The 19,466-nt window shown below is 36.7% G+C and overlaps 1 protein-coding gene and 1 pseudogene across 2 annotated transcripts; one reads left to right on the forward strand and one right to left on the reverse strand.

Annotated features, from left to right (window-relative positions):
• Positions 1-2,908: 2,908 nt before the first annotated feature.
• On the forward strand, positions 2,909-9,211 carry LOC144971722 (uncharacterized; annotated as a pseudogene). Its single transcript, XR_013645177.1, has one exon. The product of XR_013645177.1 is annotated as an uncharacterized LOC144971722 (transcript).
• Positions 9,212-12,562: 3,351 nt separating this feature from the next.
• Positions 12,563-19,069, reverse strand: LOC144970219 (pterin-4-alpha-carbinolamine dehydratase-like). Its single transcript, XM_078909627.1, has 4 exons — positions 18,838-19,069; positions 17,030-17,167; positions 15,634-15,714; positions 12,563-13,498 (listed from the first exon to the last, which is right to left on the reverse strand). The coding sequence occupies exons 1-4, from the start codon at positions 18,949-18,951 to the stop codon at positions 13,409-13,411; spliced, it is 423 nt and encodes a 140-aa protein (XP_078765753.1). The 5' UTR covers positions 18,952-19,069; the 3' UTR covers positions 12,563-13,408.
• Positions 19,070-19,466: the final 397 nt, after the last annotated feature.

Below are 19,466 nucleotides of genomic sequence, written 5' to 3' on the forward strand. Positions count from 1 at the left end.
GGAATAGACCCTAAGTCAAATATTTGCTTGAGGATGAATAAAGGGATCTTCATTATTTATTTTATTGATATGTTGAGGGATATATCTTTTTAAATACGACATTTACAAATGGGTGTGTGGGGGTTGCTGTATCACAACATTCATTTATCGGTGTAGCCAATCATTAGCAAATTATGGCACATGGCATTGAAATTAAAGGAATGGCAAAGTAATAAGAATAAGTAGAGAGATGACGGTTATGCAAAACGGCGATGATATGATGAGTGTCTGTGAGTGTGTATCATACTGTCTGTATACATACACCTGCAGTGTAGATAGATACACACATCCGTGTCACAGTAAATCATTAGTGGTCAAAATCACCAGGAGCATTAACAACCCTATTTTTTAAAATAATTTAACGTTTACTGGGTGAGAAAAACCGTGTTCAAGGTAAAAATTAGTTCGAGGGAGGAATGGAATGATAACAAAGAATAATAAGGAAAAAATTTGGAACATTCAAATGGGTTTGAGGAAACTAGTCGAGTGTATATAGCATATATCCAGCTATCCAAACACTTATTTGGGCGAGTAGGAGTAGAGAGCTGAAAATAACAGCTGATTTGAGCCAGTTCTGTTTGCATCGAAATCACTTACTCTACATACTGAGCCATCATGTCCCATTGTCATTGAAGATAGCCCCATCACTAATTTCACATTTGTTTTGTATTTTGTTTGGAATCTTCTTTTTAAAAAAAAATTACGCTTAATAGTAATAGGAGAGTAAAACTTAGCACAAGAAAGAATGTTTAATAATGAAATAAAAATCCAGCTTTTGTCACTTAAGGTTTTAATTTGGGAATACATGACACTAGTAATAGGCTTGTGAAATTAATTCCTTCGAGGCTCGAAAACGGCCAAATTACTGCTATACTGTAGAAATAATTTTATGATTACTATTATTATTAAGGGGGTACGCGCTGGTCGAGAGGACGGTTTTACTATGAATTCCACTAAAATTATCGAAAATGAGATTAGGGCACTTTCAGGTAATTCAACCTTTCTTTAACACACTGAAAACATTCAAAAGGCTAAATTTTTACAAAAAAGTGCTTTAAATAATTTTTTTGTGACGCAACTATCGTCTAAACGCAAAGTTTTTCCGTCATTTTCGTCAGAATCAACGTTCGATAGTCCTTAGTAACCTGCACTGAACCCCGGCTTATTTGGTATTAGCAGAAATGTCAGGGAAAGGGCATTTCCGTTCTTTCACATTCTTTCACGTATGTGTCACAGGTCGGCGGGGAAATCGAGAAATTCCAAGCCTATTTTCCTTTCTTTGATTGGCTGAAGAGACGTCTAGGAGTTATTTTTAGTAATTACCGTCATGGAAAATTTTAGCTCACATTCCAAGACCAATCGTAACCCGGTTTTCAGTCACGTGACATAACAACGGGTACATTTCCGGAGCATTCGACTACGTTTACTTACGCTTCGATTCGAACTGATTTTTGATCATTTCATGACAAACTTCACTCCATTTACTTATTTGCAAAGTTTTATCATCATTTTCCAAAGAACCAAGAATTGGTAGATAATCATTTCGACGCCTGGATACCGCTTTAGCCAGTAAGTATGTCTATTTATTTATTACTAGTGGAATCAGATTGACCGGTTACAGTCTCAAAGTGTGCATTCCATTCTAAAATGTAAACATTGACGATAGTAAAAGAGAATGCTGCTCGTAAATAATTCTAAAGGCTAATTTTGTTTTAATTTTATTTTTAATACGATTATTAAGAACCATACTGTTTTCTTTGATTTACATTAGACTAGTGAAGATCATTGAGCTTGAATAAGGAGATAACTAAACGCCGATCTATAGTAGATCTTAGACAGACAGATAGACGTCGAAAGCTAACTTAGACTTGGATCACCATTGACGTCAGTGAGTTAGAACTTAGAGATTATCTAGATTGTGCTTATTTTTTTTTTATAACCATCATTCTACAAGAGTCTGTGTGTGTGTGTGTGGGGGGGGGGGGTGCTTTCAATGCTCTGAGGTATGGTTCTCGTCTCTTGACCTAAAGGCGTTTCTTTCTTTCTGATCTATAGTTTCTGCCTTTTCACCTTTCAGTGTAGGGCCACTTTAAAGTGAAATTACTCTAGACCAAGGCATTAGCCAAGCAGGTGGTCAGCCCACTGTGACTTTTTGTTACCTTATTGTGGTAGGAATTCATTTTGCCCAGAAAGCGGCCTTTCTGCCTGCTCTTTTAATTTCTTTAATGTTTTTTTTTTTCTTTGATCCAAAGCAATACCAGATCTGTGCTTAACTATGATTGGTAGCCAGAATTCTTATGTGTGGGTATCTTTTGTGCTTTTCAAGGCAAAACTTTGGGCTGATTCCAACACTGCTTAGCAGTAGGGGGTGCAATAAAAATGTTATAATAAAATTATTTTTTTAAAACCCCTTTATTCATCCCATAGTGGAAATTATTCTCCAGGGTCTATTCCAAGGGTAGATTGGAATAACCAAGGCGTCAACCGCAGTGCTGCGCCGCAAATTGAGCTAGGGCGAGATGGCTTGCTCAAGTCCACACAGCACAGAGGCTGGTGATCGAACTCGGTACCTTTCCGGTACGAAGCAAAGACCGTAACGCTGAGCTAAGCTAACCCCGATTTATTTATTTTATATATATATATATATATATATATATATATATATATATATATATATATTTTATTTTTTTTTTTTGTTTAATTTATTATGGTATATTTATATTTATTTATTTTCACAGTTTGTCATGCCTAGAGCCAAGGTTTCCACCTTCAATGCTTCCATTAGCAGCATGAAAAGGAAGTCACGGAAAGATGTTTTGAAGAAGGCAAGGGATGCGAAGAAGCAGAGATTTTTTAATGAACCAGAGCCAGCATCCACATCTTCTGTGACATCTTCCCCCACGCAGCGACTTCCCCTTTATTTCCATCATATTTTTCTTCGCCGCAACCAACAGCTTCAGCTTCTGCTTCTTCATCATCAGCTCGTAAGTTGGATTTCTTTGCCTCTACGTCTGAGCCTGCATCTTCGTCTTCATTGGAATGTTCGACCATCGTGCAGCTGATTGTATTCCAGGATCTTGTTGATTGTCTTCTCTGCCCTTTTTGTTTCCAGTCTACGTTGGAGGTTTCACGTGATTCTTCTGTTGGTCTTGCCATTCGTCTACATTTGTCTTGTAAATCATGTTCAAAAGTTATATCGTCCTTTTATACATCTCGTAAAAAAGATAACTATTTTGAAGTTAATCGTCGTGGAGTCGCTTCATCCTTGGCTAATGGAAGTGGACAGGCTGGCTTAGCCTCATTTTGCGGCATGATGGATATGCCTGTACTACATCATAAGACCTTTCTTCGCCACCAGAAGGCCATCCACCGCCAGTTCGCCAGCTATTCGTCTCGTCTCCGTTCTGAAGCTGTTGATGTTGTTCGTCGAGCGTATCCTGAGCAGGCAGGGCAACCAATTGTTGATGTTGATGTTTCGTATGATGGTAGTTGGCACACGAGGGGACATAAATCAATGTTAGGGATAGGATGTGTGATAGAGAACAGAACAGGACTTGTAGTGGTTCTTTCTAAGTATTGCCATAAGTGTGTGACAGTAGGAGACAAGCTGAAGGGGGATAGTGATAGGTATGCAGAATTCTTGAGTGGCCATAAGGAGGAGTGTGATAGGAACCATGTAGGATCATCAGGTAGTATGGAACAGGTAGCGGCTGTGAATATGTGGAGTAGATCTGTAGAGCGGAATGGACTTAGATATAGAACAATGATTAGTGACGGGGACAGCAACACCATCAAGCAGCTAAACAATTCGGGACCGTATGAGGGATGACAATTGAGAAGAGGGAGTGTGTAAATCATGTAGCGAAGAGACTAGGAACAGCATTGCGGAAGACTGTGGACAACAACAAGAAGGTAAAGGTAACGTTAGGAGGGAATGGAAAAGGAAAATTGACAAAGGCAAAGATCGCCAGACTTCAGAAATATTACACGCGGGCCATTAGATCAAACAGTACTGTGGACGACATGCGACGCGCAATTTGGGCTTCTTTTTATCACTGCACCTCAACCAATAAACAGCCACGCCATGAGTACTGCCCAGAAGGAATTGATTCTTGGTGCTTCTACATGAAAGCCAAGGCTAATGGTCTGCCAGCACCTGACCACGACAGACATATGACCACATTTATTCTACCGACTGTAGCAGAACACATCCATGACGTTTATGTTAGATTGACTGATGATGATTTGTTGGGGAGATGTTTATTTGGAATGACTCAGAATGTAAATGAAAGCATCCATGCTTTGATTTGGTCTAGGTGTCCAAAACATGTGTTTGTAGGGAGACAGCGTTTGGAAATTTCATGTGGGATTGGAGTAGGAGAATTCAACAAGGGAGCAAAGGCATCGCAGGATTTCATTTCGGCAATAGGACTTAGTGTGGGACGACATTTTGTGGAGCATGCGACTAAAAGGGACAATGTTAGGATAAAGAATGCAGACAGAGCAGGTGAATTTGTCTTTAAAAGGAAAAGGGAGATGAGGAGGTTAGCACAGACAAGGGAGGAAGAACGTTTACATCAACTGGAAGGCGGTGAGCAGTATGCTGCAGGCGGCTTCTGATTGCGGAGTCCCAGACGACACGTGACATTGGATGGATTACCTCAAACGGATAAGTACCATTTTTATAAATTCATAACTAATTGTATCTTTTTTCCACAGGAGAATGATTCTTGGGTCTAAAACAACACAGTTTAGGGGGTTCATGACACTATATTTTGTATAATCTACGAGAATGTTCGTTTTTTCCCATTTTCTCAAAATGTCATTTTCTTAGGGGGTGGGATAGCAGGGAACAAGATTTCTCAAAAACTGTCTATTCAATTTCTTTTTCCTTTCACACACTTGTGTGTTTATAGTGTGGCTACATTATGTCAGAGGCTTTTGGCAATATAAGCATTATTTTTTTAGATATGGGGGTCCAAAGAGGGTAAAAACTGCGAAAAAGGAAAAATTTTCACAGTTTTACGGATTGAAGACTTCCGGATGCTATAAAATCTTTACTAGGATAAGAATAGAAAAATCCCTCTGACATAATGTAGAGCAGTATTAAAGACACCTACATAGCAAGTTTCAGTGAAATTGAATAGACACTTTTTGAGAAAAGTTGTTCCCAAAATCTGAAGTTTTCGGGGCGGGGTACCCCTAAAATGCCACCTCATACACACCGATAGTGGAAATTATTCCAAAAAGTCTTTAGAAATATGCTTGGACACACATAATACTGCAGAAAAAGCATTGAAAAGATCATTTTTGATAAAACTTAATAAAATTGTCCTTATTGTGACAGTACCCCCTTAAAACTGTCTACTCAATACCATTTATTTTGCTCAATATCATGAGCCCCCTGAGATCTTCTTCCTTCCGCATACATTTCTGTCCGTGTCCTGTAATCTTAGAGCAGCACATAACTCTCTCAATGACAAAGATTCAAACTGATCTCTCTGGTTTTTATGAACGAGTTCCACAAATTCTTTGCAGCCATTCTAATATTTCTCATACTAACTCATTGCAAAATTACAATTATGGCTTACATATCAGGATCTGTCTTCATTTCACATAACTGAGCTTTAAACAGCTATGCCTTCCTGGGTGGGGTCTTTGACCTTCCATGGTGGGCAGGAGGTCACCCTGTTTTCTATCCCCTATATCCGTTTTCCGAGTTGCTTTTTTGTCTTTGTCTTGGACATGGAATGGGATTACTTGGTTTTGTTCCAGCCCTGGCCGCAGTCCTTGACTGGGAGGGAAACAGTCAAATGGATAGATATAGTGTTATTTTGGGAGATGATATTTTTTTTCCTTGTAAATCATCTCTCTGTTCACTGTTATGTATTGTTGCATTTTTCTGTTTTAAAATATAGTGGTTTATAAACATTTAAGTGTATTCCTCTTAGTGGGGACCTATGCTTGTGTCTGAGTGAGATTTTTCGTTTAGGTGATCTCAAACTAAGTACACTGATACAGAGCTTTCAACCTACCGCAAAAAATGCGGAATTGTACGCATTTTCAGCGATTGTACGCTTGTACGCATTTCCCCCAAGGTTGTACCCATTTTCAGTGTACAGAGTCACTTGAGAAACCTTGGTGACCAAGTGAATATTCATATATTTTTTGACCAATTATGATCTTCATGCTGGGAGGTAGAATTCTGAAAGGATTGGATTATAGTCTTGGGAACATCATTGTTGCTGCAATTGAGCTTGTGTGGTGTGAATTTATGTTATTATACCTTCCTCTTACTTTCACAATGGTTAGTTTCCGTCGATTTCAGGATTGTACCCATTTTTATGAAATCTCCCCCATTTTGAGGTCCCATTGTACACATTCTCATCAGATGGGGTTGGCAGCTCTGCTGATAGTGTGCTCTTGGAATCTTTCTGGGTGGGGTTCCTGATCTCCCATAGTGGGCAGGGAGGCACTTACTGTATCTTCTACCCCCTATATCTGTTTTCCAATTTGATTTCTGTCTTTGTCTTAGAATGAGATTACTTAGTTTTGTCCTGTGGCTGGGAGGGAAACAGTCAAAAGTATATGTATTGTTTTGGGAGATGATATTTTTTTTCCTTGTACATCATCTCTCTGTTATGAACTGTATTATTTTTGTTTTACATTTATATGATTTGTAAACATTTTGAGAGTGTTCCTCTTAGTTGGGACCTGTGCATGTATCAGGATGGGATATTTGATCGTTCCGGTGATCTCAAACTAAGTACACTGATATAGTGTGCTCTTGGAATTTACATCTGTTCCCTATTTGAGCTAATTCCCCTTTGCTTTTTCTTGGGTACCTTAATTATTATTCTATAACTTTTTATTATCCCATTTTCTACCTTTTTACTGGCACTGATATAACCTAAACATGTTTCAAGTAGTGCCGCGCTGAGGACCGGTCCTTAGATCGGTCCCACGGTCTTTTAGCTGTGAACCGAGGATCGGTCCGATAGCGGAAGACCGGCGGCGGTCCTCACTTCTTATCACCTTTCAACGGTCTCGCGCCATACTACCTCCCCAGCGATTCGTTGGCTCAGTTGCCTATCTTCCACCAATCACCACCCATCCCACTTAATTAATCACACCCACCCCCCTTTGCCATACACTAAACGACACAGACGACCATAGAGGCAGACGACCACCTCCCTCCACTCCGCAAACCGACTTTCGTGTGTGAGATGGGGGGAACAGGAGGTTCACGCCTTGGACGATTCCATTATACGGGGTAAATTTCAAAATTTACTACACCATAATGATCGCAATGACAATGATCTATGATGAAGGCATGACCCCTCTTCTCTAATGGGTTATTGTTTGAAATGCATGTGACTACTAAAGATGTTTGTGTGTGTGTGTGTGTGTGTGTGTGTCGAACCTTGCAAGTAGCAAGTCCGATTTTTTTTTTTCTTTTGTCCATCTCTTGTCACCACTCCTTTCTATCGCATTGTTGTCATTTAAAATAATACAATAATATTAAAATTTCGTTTGGTGTTTTAACTAATCAAATAATATGAGTTTCATTAGTTTCTTCCTTCCAAAAAACCCAGTTATAACGTCTGTATTTTAAAAAAGTCCAATAGAATATTTGGAGACCCCGATAGCTCAGTTGATAGAGCACTCTCTTTGTACGCAAAGGGCCAGAGATCGATCCCGGGTGCAGTCGAGTTTTTTCTGAGTCCCTGTCTACTCAGCAGTGAATGGGTAGCTGGGTTTGTTAGATCTGGCGAAGAGTCACCATGGACACCACTTATTACTTATTAACTTATTACCGCATCCACCCCCTCTTATTATAACTTCACGTCTCTCTCTTACTCTTCAATGCTCGCTGCCCTCTAATGTGTGTGTGTGTGTGGGGGGGGGAGGGGGGGGTAGGAGTTGCGTGTGTGTATCAACGCCTTGGGCGATGCCATTATCTCCGTTAATGGGGATAAATTTCAAATTTTATTAAATTATCGAAGTAACAATGAAGTACGGTGAGCAAATAAAGAAGGCATCACCCCTCTTCTCTAATTAGGTTACTATTTGAAATGAGTGTGACTACTCCGTGTGTTTTACTCCTGTAGACCACGGTTTTCATCGTGAAGCGGTCTTTAACGGTTCAAGAATGAACGATCCCACGGTCTCAAAGGTCAAAACGGTTCGAACTTCCGACAGTCTCTCAGGAATGTTCAATGTCGAAAAGGACCGGTCCTTGCGGTTTTCATTTCCCAGGGACCGTAGGACCGTGGTCCTTAAGCTTGCCAAGCACCGCCCCGCACTAGTTTCAAGTGCCTTAAAATCACACATCAAATCCTTCCCTTTTGTCTCACTTTAAATTTTTGTTGCTATTTCATTTTCTTCCTCTTTACTAGGCGCGGATATGACCTATATGTGTCGCAAATGCCATAAAAACAAAACGGTTATGCCTTCATTTATAATACTCACAGTGTCTTCTTACTCTCTCTCTGTCACCATTTCATCGTATGTGATTATATAGCAAAATACAGACATTACCTAATCAAATGCCGAATATTGTTATTATTCTACATCACCCTCCACCCCACCCCTGTTGCCCTTTCCAAGATAGGGATTGCAACTGACAAATTAATGAACTAGTCAACAATGGTCAGTACTCAGCTGTCTTTCATAAACAAAATCCTGTTTCATGTGTCACAAGTGTTTACCGAAAGATTGTTTGCCCAAACCAAATTTATCTATTCAACAAGCAGAGGAGTTGCTGTTGTAATGCATATAGTTTTAGGGATAGTTTTATTTATTGTTTTGTTGGAGTTCATACTTTTATTTTCTTGTATATCAGTTTTCTTTATCATAATTTTTTGTTATTTGTAGTCACATGAACATTTTAGTGTATTCCTTTTGACGGGGTATTGTGTGTCTGTATCTTTGTAAATCTTATAATGGTCTCAGGCGAGACACACGTTAATTGTTCATGAGATGTACTTGTTATTGTGAACAGATTTTTTTTTTTTTCTTGGCTGAAATTTCCAAAATTCGGGATTTCAGAAGTTAATTATTTATTTATCAAACTTACTTTTCACACCAGTATCTTAAATTAGTAAAACATTTGAAATTTTGTAATTCGCAGATGATATATATTTAGTATAAAATAAATTATTGGAATCAATACTTCCTTGTTTTTCCTTAACATGTTCATAAATACACCTCTCTTGTCCAGTTCTTTGTAGTACCTACTATAGTTCGTTTCAAAATTCATGATCACAATCTTTGGCTTGTATCTTTGAAATCGTCTGATAATTTTAATTTGAAATGATGGCTTAGATTGCTCTAGACCCTACTAATTATTTTTTGCTCATTGGAAAAACAATAATACGGTTTGAGAGAAAGAGATCGAAACGTGTGATCATGTATTTTGAAAAGGGCTATAGTACTAGTACGCCTTGATTAGAGGGATCCAAAACTACCATTCGCAATTTAATTATGTTACATGTATCACGATAACTTCAAGCCCTTAGATACGATCTTTAACCCAATAGGGACAAAATTAAAACAATATTTATTGACTTTTTATTGCCTATCAATTTTTTTTAGTTAAGTAGCTTATTTTTCGTCTTATACAAAGTCAAACAGTGATTCCATAGGGCAGGATGTCACTTCCTGGGACTTCTATCCCCCATGTCTGTTTGCCCTTTCTGGATTGGAATTGCTTGTTTTTTTGTTTGGTCCTGACGAGGATCTTAAGCTGGGAAGGTGGCAGTCAAACGTAATAGTACCTTTTTTGAGTTGGATTTTTTTACCTTGTAAATCATCTCTGTTACTGTTATATTCTATTATAATTATTAGTTTTGAATACTGCATACGTAGTTTGTAAACATTTTAATATATTCTTCAAGGTGGGATACTTTGCTTGTGCATGGTTGGGACTTTTAGATGATGTCATAATAGATTTATCAGTGAATGATCGTGGAATTGTTTGTTCTCCATTTAAACCATTCCATTACTTGCTGTGTCTTCTATCCCCCTGTATCGGTTTTCCAATATGCCTTCTATCTTTGTCTTGGAATGAGATTACTTAGTTGTGGCTGGGAGGAAAACAGTCGAATGTATAGTTTTGGGAGATATTTTTTAAATCATCTATATATGTATTATTATTTTTTTATTTTAAACATATGATTTGTAAACATTTGAGTGTATTCTTCTTAGTTGGGTCTTGTGCTGGTGTCTGGGTGACTTTTAGGTGGTCTCAAACTATGTACTTTGTTGATGGTTTGCTCTTGGAATCTATATCTGTTTCCTATTTGAACCAATTCTCCTTTGTCTTACCTTTTTTTGTGTGCTTTAATTGTAATTCTAGAACTTTGTACTATTATTTTCTTCCTTTTTACTGGCGCTGATATAACCTAAATGTGTTGCAAGCACAGTAAAACCCTTAAAAACAAACAAACAAAACCATTCCGTTCCCCTTTTGCCTTCCTTTCTTTCAGTTTTTAACTTCATATCTAAAACTTTCCTCTATCATCTTTCTTTTTACCGGCACTGAAATAGCCTTATAGTGTCACAAGTACCGTAAAACCCCTCAAAATCATACCAAAAAAAATATCAACATGGACTACTTTTTGGGACAACCAATATTTTAGTTATGTTAATGTAAGGCTGTCTTGATATAACCATTTTACTAAAATTTAGTAATCATTTGAGTGTATCCCTCATGACGGAGATTCTGTGGCAGTGTAAGTGGGTTTTGAGACTGGCTGCAGGCATGAAATGCTCTTGAATTTGCTACTGAACCCCTTGCTGGTGGTGCTGAAATGACCTACAGTGGAACCTCCCCGATTACGACACCTCAGAATAACGACAACCTCCTGATAACGACATTGACCCGTGGTCCCGATTTTTTTCTATTTAAGATCAGTAAAAATAACCTCCAAATAACGACGCACTTTTTGATAAAACCTCCGAATAACGACATCATTTTGGCGATTTTCGGCAGTTTTCGTAGATATCTGATACTAAAAATACCGAGTATGAGTACTCAAAAGTTTATAAAAACGATTCCTGCTTGAACCAATGAGAACGCAGCTTTTTATGACGAATCTTGGCTGATATCCATTAATAAAACCCAAGGTATAAATGTAAGTGTAAGCAAGTAAACACAAAATCTTGGAAAATGTGATATTATGTGGTGATAGAAGTAGTAGTATAATAGTAGTAGTAGTAAAGTAGTAGTAGTAGTAGTAGTAGTAGTAGCAGCAGTAGTAGTAGTAGTAGTAGTGTTTTTGTGGGAGGAGGAATTTTGTTTGTTTTAAAGGGTTTTACAGCGCCTGTGACACATCTATGTCATATCAGCGCCAGTAAAAAGGAAGAAAATTGGATAGTAAAAAACATTCTATATTTACAATTGAAATGACATAAGAAAAAGTAAGACAAAGGGGAATGGTTTAAATAGGGAACAGATGTAGATTCCAGGATCACACTATCAGTGTACTCAGTTCAGATCACCTAAAAGTCTCATCCAGACACACGCACAAGGAATACACAACAATGTTTTGTTTGTTTTTGTCAATGTTAATAAAACCTGGTCCCGCGGGCCTTACCACGCCCACTTTGTCCGCCATCTTGGAAACCTCTAAATAACGACACCTCCGGATGACGACATAAAAACTCGGTCCCGCGGCATGTCGTTATCGGGAGGTTCCACTGTATTATTTAGTGTCACAAGTGCTGTAACACCAGCCAGTATCAAATCAAAACCAAATAAATTCATCCATTCACAGGAACAGAGTGCCACAAGAAAGGGGGGAGGCAGGAGATTTAGGACTGTAGAAGTGAACAAAAAAATTAAATATGACCAAATGTCTCTAAACTTTATTTATTTGCTCATTATATTTGCTGAATGTGATATGAGCATTAAAGTTGAATTTTAAGCATAATTTATAACATTTGAGTTAAAATTAATGTCTTAAAATGAGATAGTGAGCTGTTCTTTCAAATTCAGTTTTAATTTTCTGATTCTGACCATTTTGACATTACAACTTGTTTCATTTTTCTTTTTAGGTTTTTTACGCATTCGCATCATTTTTGGGTCATTTCAGTGACAGTAAAAAGGAATATGATAATAGAAAACTTGTAGATTTGAATTTTAAAATGCCAAAGCAAGACAAAGGCACCTGGTTCAAATAGACAACAGAAGATTCCACGAGTTGCCTATCAATCTGTCTATGTTGACATTACCCCTCAAAGTCAAAGTCTCATCCAGACACAAGCAAAGGATCCTGCTATGAATCTGTGAAACGTACATTTAAATGCTTGCATATTGCTCTACTTAAGCAACAAAGACAGAGAGCAACATGTAAATACCATCTGACAACCATATTCAGGTTGATGAATGATATGGCCATTCTAAAGATTCAATCCATATTCTGCCTTTGTTTTCAATTTGCTTTCTTATTTTTTACATTGTCCAAAATTATAAAGAAGTTCTTTTTTTAAATAAATAAATAATTAAATAAAGCTAAAAACAGGTTTTATTTTTATTGCATCGAAAATAATCTCTATTCGATATAAATGCATCAAAATTAAACAGCTATATTTGTAAAAGAAAAGAACAACATGGCAAATCAAGCAACCTCATATGGTTGCAATAATTATTAACAAACAATTTATAAAAACCTTAACAAAGTAAATGCCACACAGAAATAGATCATTCATATCAGCTTGTATCGTCTAAAAATAAAAACCTATCTTTGTCATCAATAGAAAAAAACATAATAACAATTTCTTATCATTGAAAACTTTTTCAAAATATCAAGACTAGTGAGTTTCAACATCACCTCAATTTTGTAACTAAAATCTCATTTGAAAAAATATAAACTATCCGTGAACTATCCAGAGGATAGTGTTTTTATTGAAAAGAGACCCTGCCAGAAATGGAGAACCTGTATAATAATAAAATTTCATCCAAAAGAATAGAATCCCAAATTCAATAAAAACATGTTTCACCCAAGCGAAAATGCATGGTGTACAGCCTTACCTCTTAAATAGCTATAAGAATAGATGTCACTGCTACTTCGACAGATCTAGAAATTTGCTTCTAAATAATGTTACAAAAACAAATTTTGTCAATATAGGGCACTGTCAAATAAAACTTAATTGTCATTGTTCATCACAATCAGTAAAATCTGCTGAAATTAATAGAAATTGTAACAGAAAAAAAAAAATGCATTAATTCTGTATTTGAATAATGGTGGGAAATTAAATGATATCCAGTGTAAAAAAAAATGTGAATGTAAAATTATCAAAATCTCGTAGGAATGGTGGAATCACAACAAACTAACAAACAAACAGATGAGACTAGTGAGAAAATTTACTTGGCCACTTCATCAATGAACGTGGCTAGAGTAATGTCCCTTTGTGACAGGCCAGATACGTCATGAGTGCTCAATGTAACTTGAACCTGAAAGTAATCAAATTAAAGAATAAGATACATTCAAAGCTCATTTCATGGAGAAAATAAATTTTTTCAGTCCAAATTGTTGACCCCTTGAATTCACTGTTGCAAAATTTGTTCCACGGAAAAAGGTTGCTTCCTTCTGATTTTAAAGATAAATGGTTTAATTAAAACTGTAATATATAAAATGAAACTAAATGTGAGTACTGTAGTAAGCCTATACATATTTTTTATTTTGGATTGACATGGTGTTTTTTTGGAGAAAAAAAATCCCAAATTTTGCAAGCTAAAAACAGCAAAACTTGAAAAAAATTTGCGATTAATTTTTTTAAAAAAACATAATGAGTTCACGAAAGAGAAAGCCATTTGTTTGTTTTTAAGGTTTTCATGTCGTTTGCACCAGTAAAAAGGAAGAAAATGGAATAGTAAAAAAGAAACTACTCTTGATTAATTATCTTTCACGTTTTACATGAGCTATCAAATTAAAAGAATAAAGAAATTCGTCTTTTTTTCTTTTCCTATGCAAAATCTCGAAACCTTGTAAAAATTGCAGATTCTAAGGTCGCAATACAAATAAGAGATATATTTCGATTTTTTTACAGCCGCAACACGGCCACAAGCGATGCAAAAAGCTGCCATGCCAGATTGGAAAGAAAAATTCATCATACAGAGGTGTTAAAGTTGAACAGTATGAAAAATAATGAACGCTCAGCAATAGCAAGACTTCATCGAATCACCACTATTTTTCTATTGTAAAAGGACCTATTAAATTGAAAACAAGCAACTCAGAGATCAGAAATAATGAGAACTCGATCTAAAAAATAAGAAGTTAATAATAATGCAAAAAGCTGAACCAGGGAAGCACTTTCCCCTGCAAAAATTTTAATTCCGAAATGGACCCAAAATATCCGGTAAAATTTGCCAAATTTGAACATTATCATAGGAAAATATGGTAATTTTGTTCTTTCCCTGAAAATCTATTAGAGCTCTGGACTAACACAAATTTATGCTTGGAATTGGAGTCCTCGTCATTACTGAGCTCCACTGTATTGGGTCAGTTTTGCATAAAACTAAAATGGAAACAACTCCTAGCCTGTAAAAAAGAATATATATAAAGAAATGAAAAAAAAAATAAATCTGAAATGAATATAATATGTCAAACTCTAATATATTCCCTTGTCAGGCGGTTTGATGACAGTGGTATGTACACAATTTCACTCCCAGACCACATTTTAACTTGTCCAAAGAAAAAGATTCTACTTTCTTTTAGTTGTTTCAAAATCTTAAAATATTGACCTCTGGTGTTTTGTTCTTATAAATATTTATTTATACGATTGCACAACATTATGTAAAACATATCCAATATGATTCTTGACAGATTTAGAATCCTTGAACAATTTAAACTTGGAAAAAGATCTACAATAAACCACCATGATAAAAATTTGTCTACTGGAAGACACAAATATTAACCATAAGCACTGCGATAAACATTTAACTACAGAATATTATTTTGCACTGAAAAATAAATATAGAAACAATAAGTCATGTTTTACTGGTAAACTTTGAATAAGATTCAGCTACAGCACATCTTCAAGACTACATGAATTGATAAACTTTAAAGCATATTTTTTTACCTGAAATTAATCGTCCTTATGATAATTGAAAAAAATCAGAACTCAATTCTTTCTCGGAGGATTATAAAAATGTAAAACATATTAGAAAAAAAAAACAAAAAAAACATTTATCAGTTCACACACAGCATTTATCAAACTTAATCCAAGTTATATTATCATAAAATACAATTATCATTATTATTCAGAGAATGACACCAAACTTTTAATAAAAATCTTCATCTACATTCTACTACACAATATCCTTTTGAGATAAATGCTTCGACAAAGAGCATTATTATTGTAAAAGTCATTATTTTAGGAACTTTACTGTAAAGTTTGTGATCAATGCTATACACTGCTAATGAAAACAGACAAAAATAAGAAACAATTGCACCAAATGAGAATTGCAATCTGGATGACGTAGATAAGAGAACAAGTTCTTCAACATTCATTCACATGAACTGAGAGTTTTTCGAGCTATGGTTCAATATTTAGTTCCCATAGATTTTGAGTCTGTTAATATCATACCTTGTTGTAAACATTGAACCATTCAGGATGGTGATCCATTTTATCAGCCTTCAAAGCAACACGACTCATGAAACCAAATGCCTACAAGCAAAAGAAGAGAAATTGAGTAAGACTTACTAAAGTTAAGAAAAACATTCCAAAGTATTCAAAGAGATCAAAAGGTTACCTTTATAGAATATATAATGTTTGAACAATATAGGAGTCTGTACAATCTCAAGTCAAGAAAGGCGGTTTTTTCTATTTTTCTTCCTCCTGCTTTATATGGCCCGTTATCATGGCACCAATTCCAGCTCAATAATCACAATCATTCTTTCAAAACAAATGCACAACATGGAGAATAATTTCTTGTCTTTTCTCCCATAATTATATGTTCAATGTTAGCTTGTAAAAGAGTGGAGAGGAGTTCACCCAGAACATGCCTTGTACTTTTGTGAAAAACAGGTGTATTAAAATGTCCAAACCCTCCTTTCACCTTTGTGGTGTTTATGGTATTATGTCAAATCAGTTGTCTGAGGTTTGATCTCCAGTCTTTCTGATTCGTCTGGCACTGTATCATTCACATCTTGACAAATTTTTTGTCAGAGTTATAGCTTTAATATTACGAGTGGTCGCTAAAGGAACACCCTCCTCTGTGTGCTTTTGTATCTATAATTAATGATTTCCTCTTTTCTTTTAATCTAAGCCCATTGTCATTTAAATTTCGGCGCTATCACCTGTAATAAAAACTACAAAGGTATAAATAATACAATCTGACAACCCTTAAACTCGGCAAAGATCAAATGAGTGTTTTATCATGCGACTTTGTATGGCTATGTAGTCCAGTGGTATGACACTCGCTTTCGTATCGGACGGTTCTGGGTTCAAGCCTCGCTCAGCACATAGTTGAGTCCTTGGAAAAGTCTCTTTACTCACATTCTATCATCGTAACCAGGTGTAAAACGAGTATCTGGCTGTTGACAGCTTTGTCTATGTTGGAAAAAAATTGTAATCTCGCCTAACAGGCGTCATGTCTTGTTCTACATGTTAAGTGTTGCTGTTGGTCAGGGACTCTTTGTAAAGCGCTTTGAGCACATTTAGTGGATATTGCACTATATAAAAGCTCAATTTTTTAACTATTTTACAGCTCAACTTTCTTTTGTGCCTTAAGGATTATGTAAGACAAATATTGCCGAGTTCTCCAATGGTATCAACCATGTTGAAAGTTTGTGACTGGTTCCCAAGCTATTAACATAAGTCAAAACTTATTTTATTTTATTGCAATAGACTAAATTATTAAAACACTAATCAAAGGATGAAACATAAACATATTTGAAGAGGCAAGAGGTTAATATGGGAAAAAAAGTGAATATGAATCATTTATAGGAGTAATCAGAACAAGATAATGACGTATAGTTACCTGATTAAAGTCCTTAAATAAGAATTCCTTGTAAATGGCATCTCTACCCTCCACCATGGTCCATCCTGAGGCTTTCAAGGGAGATAACAAAGAAGCCCTTTCTTCATCAGAGAGCTTTGCACGTTTGGGACTTGATGCCTGGATAAAAATGTTTAAAATCCTTTTTAATTAAAGCCTTTAATGTTTTGTTTGTTTTTCAAATCACAATCTCTCCATTTGGACAGAGTGCAGTCCACTCATGTCAACACTTTATAGCTTAAATTTTTGTAGGCTTTATCCTTATCCAAGGAAAACACTCATATTTTTACTTTTTGGGGGGCTTGTTATGTTTTGATTTGTGTTTGTTTGGTTTGGTTTTGTTTAGAGTGAAGCTCAATTATAATGAAATCTGTTATAGCATCCTCTCAATGACATGGGAGTCCAAGTCATGATTACTTTCCTATCATTAGTAATAAAATAAAAACGCTCTAACAAATTTTTCTAGTAAAAACCCTGTACAACAACATCAATAAATGAGGCAGTAATCGCCAACTTCAAATAGATGGTCAAGTGGAAATTTCAGTCCAATAAAAATGCTTGATCGGCTAACCAATGATATCTGGTCAACTCCAGGCCACTTGACCTGGGTGATTTCTGTAAGTGATGCAAAGATGTCAAAAAGCTGGCTTACCTGGCACATTGCAATGAACAAGAATTCAATGGCCGGTGGATCGATCTAGGTGAAAGTAAATGCCATAATGGTCGATCAGCTATGAAGCTCCACACCAATGAATGGAACAGTTATAAGATACTGCACTATCATTTCTCTAATCATTATACATCCACACAAAACACTGTCAACTCCTACTTTTACAAACCTGAAAGGAAAAGCGCTGACTTTAATACCAATGGCATGTAAGCACCACAGCAGTTGATACACACTGAACGCTTGTGGAACTCTGAGCACCATCTTAGCAAGCTATTTACTTTTTGTCTTGGTTTGCTTCATCTCTGTAATGGGCCTCAGGGATTCCTCATAACGGGACCATGATCAAGAATAGTGAAAATCAAACAGCATGGGTTTGAACAACAGAAAAAAACAGCATTGGCAGTAAACGATGTTGATGTATTTGTACTGTCTTAGTTCAAGCAGAGACAAGTGATCAACAAACCTGACGTCATGGTAGTTCTGGAGAAGATAATTGTTACAAGCTAGGAACAACGAGTTTTCCTGCAAGCAATGGTTGGCTGTCATTTCAAGAAGCAACAAGGCACTATTTTCAAGGTATCCTACTACAGCTAGAACTACCACTGTAGATGGCTGGGAAAAGAAGCCTTGGTCAAGTACTACTTTCTCATCCCACCGATTTTTTGTTGCTCTAGGATAAAGGCAACTCTACAACATTTTTTTTTCTAGTACCGACAATGACAACGTCGCCATTGAGAAGTCGCACTGTTTATTTGCTTGCTTGTCTATTTGATCGATTTTGTGGATTTTCAGCTCAATGGCAGAAAGAAAGCCCAGATCTAGTGTTACTGTCAAAGTGAATTATTCAATTTTTATAAATCAATGTAAAAATTGAATTAGAGCTAGATAGCCAGATTGTAGAAAACTAAGGCTGAGGACAGTAAGTAAATGGGGGAGGGGGGAGAAAGAGAGAGAAAGAGAGAGAGAGAGAGAGAGAGAGAGAGAGAGAGAGAGAGAGAGTCATTTAAATTTATTAATCTCCCCCGATTATCTCTCAAATCTTTCGTTTTTGTTTTAAACGAACAAGTCTAAAACTAAAATTTTTAGTAAAAGTTTACGAGGCAGATAACCAGTGACTTGCCATTTTTGAAAGATGAAGTCCTCGAACTTGAACAAAATTTAAGAGAGCTGCTTCACAACGAATAGGTTTTGCTCTTCGAAACAGAGAAGTGGCTGGCAGGAATAGCTTTTGCATTCAGAAGTACTCAACGATCAATAGAGCAAAACAGTGAGCAGCACAGAGTGAGCAGTAGTTGACTGAGACCGGCCGGCAGTCGCAGCGTGTCAGCGTGTGTAGTGTGTAGTGTGAAGTTGTAGTAGTGGTAGTGTTGGGTAGCCTAATTTGATCGCTTTTACTCGATCGACGACCGAGCGCCAAGCCACGAGTCAGTGCTCGATCTCAATGCCGGAAGAGCGAGTTAGTAAAACGATCACTCGATCGTAAAACGATCAGGCGGGTTGTGAGCTTGAGACGATCTTGACACGTGAGACGAGCTTGAGACGATCAGGATTCGAGCGAGCGGAGGGGTAACGAGTGTTTCGAATCATTTCAAATTCAAACGATCACAGTTTGCCATCCGATACCAATCGCCAATGTTTGCACACGGTAGTCTGTGGTTCTTCCACAGCCCTCACTCCTTGTCAGATGTTAGTGTGTCTGGGTGGCAGTGGCAGGGAAATTCGTATAGGTGTATCACGCGTGTGTGACAA

This window comes from Berghia stephanieae, chromosome 4, assembly GCF_034508935.2.
Source record: "Berghia stephanieae isolate SIO BIC M18660-M18661 chromosome 4, UCSD_Bste_1.3, whole genome shotgun sequence".
NCBI lineage: Eukaryota > Metazoa > Mollusca > Gastropoda > Nudibranchia > Aeolidiidae > Berghia > Berghia stephanieae.

Bases quoted from the DNA above. Each gene is read 5' to 3' on its own strand.
- LOC144970219 (XM_078909627.1), bottom strand. From the start codon at position 18,951: ATGCAAAAGCTATTCCTGCCAGCCACTTCTCTGTTTCGAAGAGCAAAA. The intron at 17,168-18,837 runs GCAAGTCACTGG...ATTTTTATCCAG, and splicing joins GACTTCATCTTTCAAAAATG to GCATCAAGTCCCAAACGTGC. The intron at 13,499-15,633 runs GTATGATATTAA...GATTACTTTCAG, and splicing joins GGTTCAATGTTTACAACAAG to GTTCAAGTTACATTGAGCAC.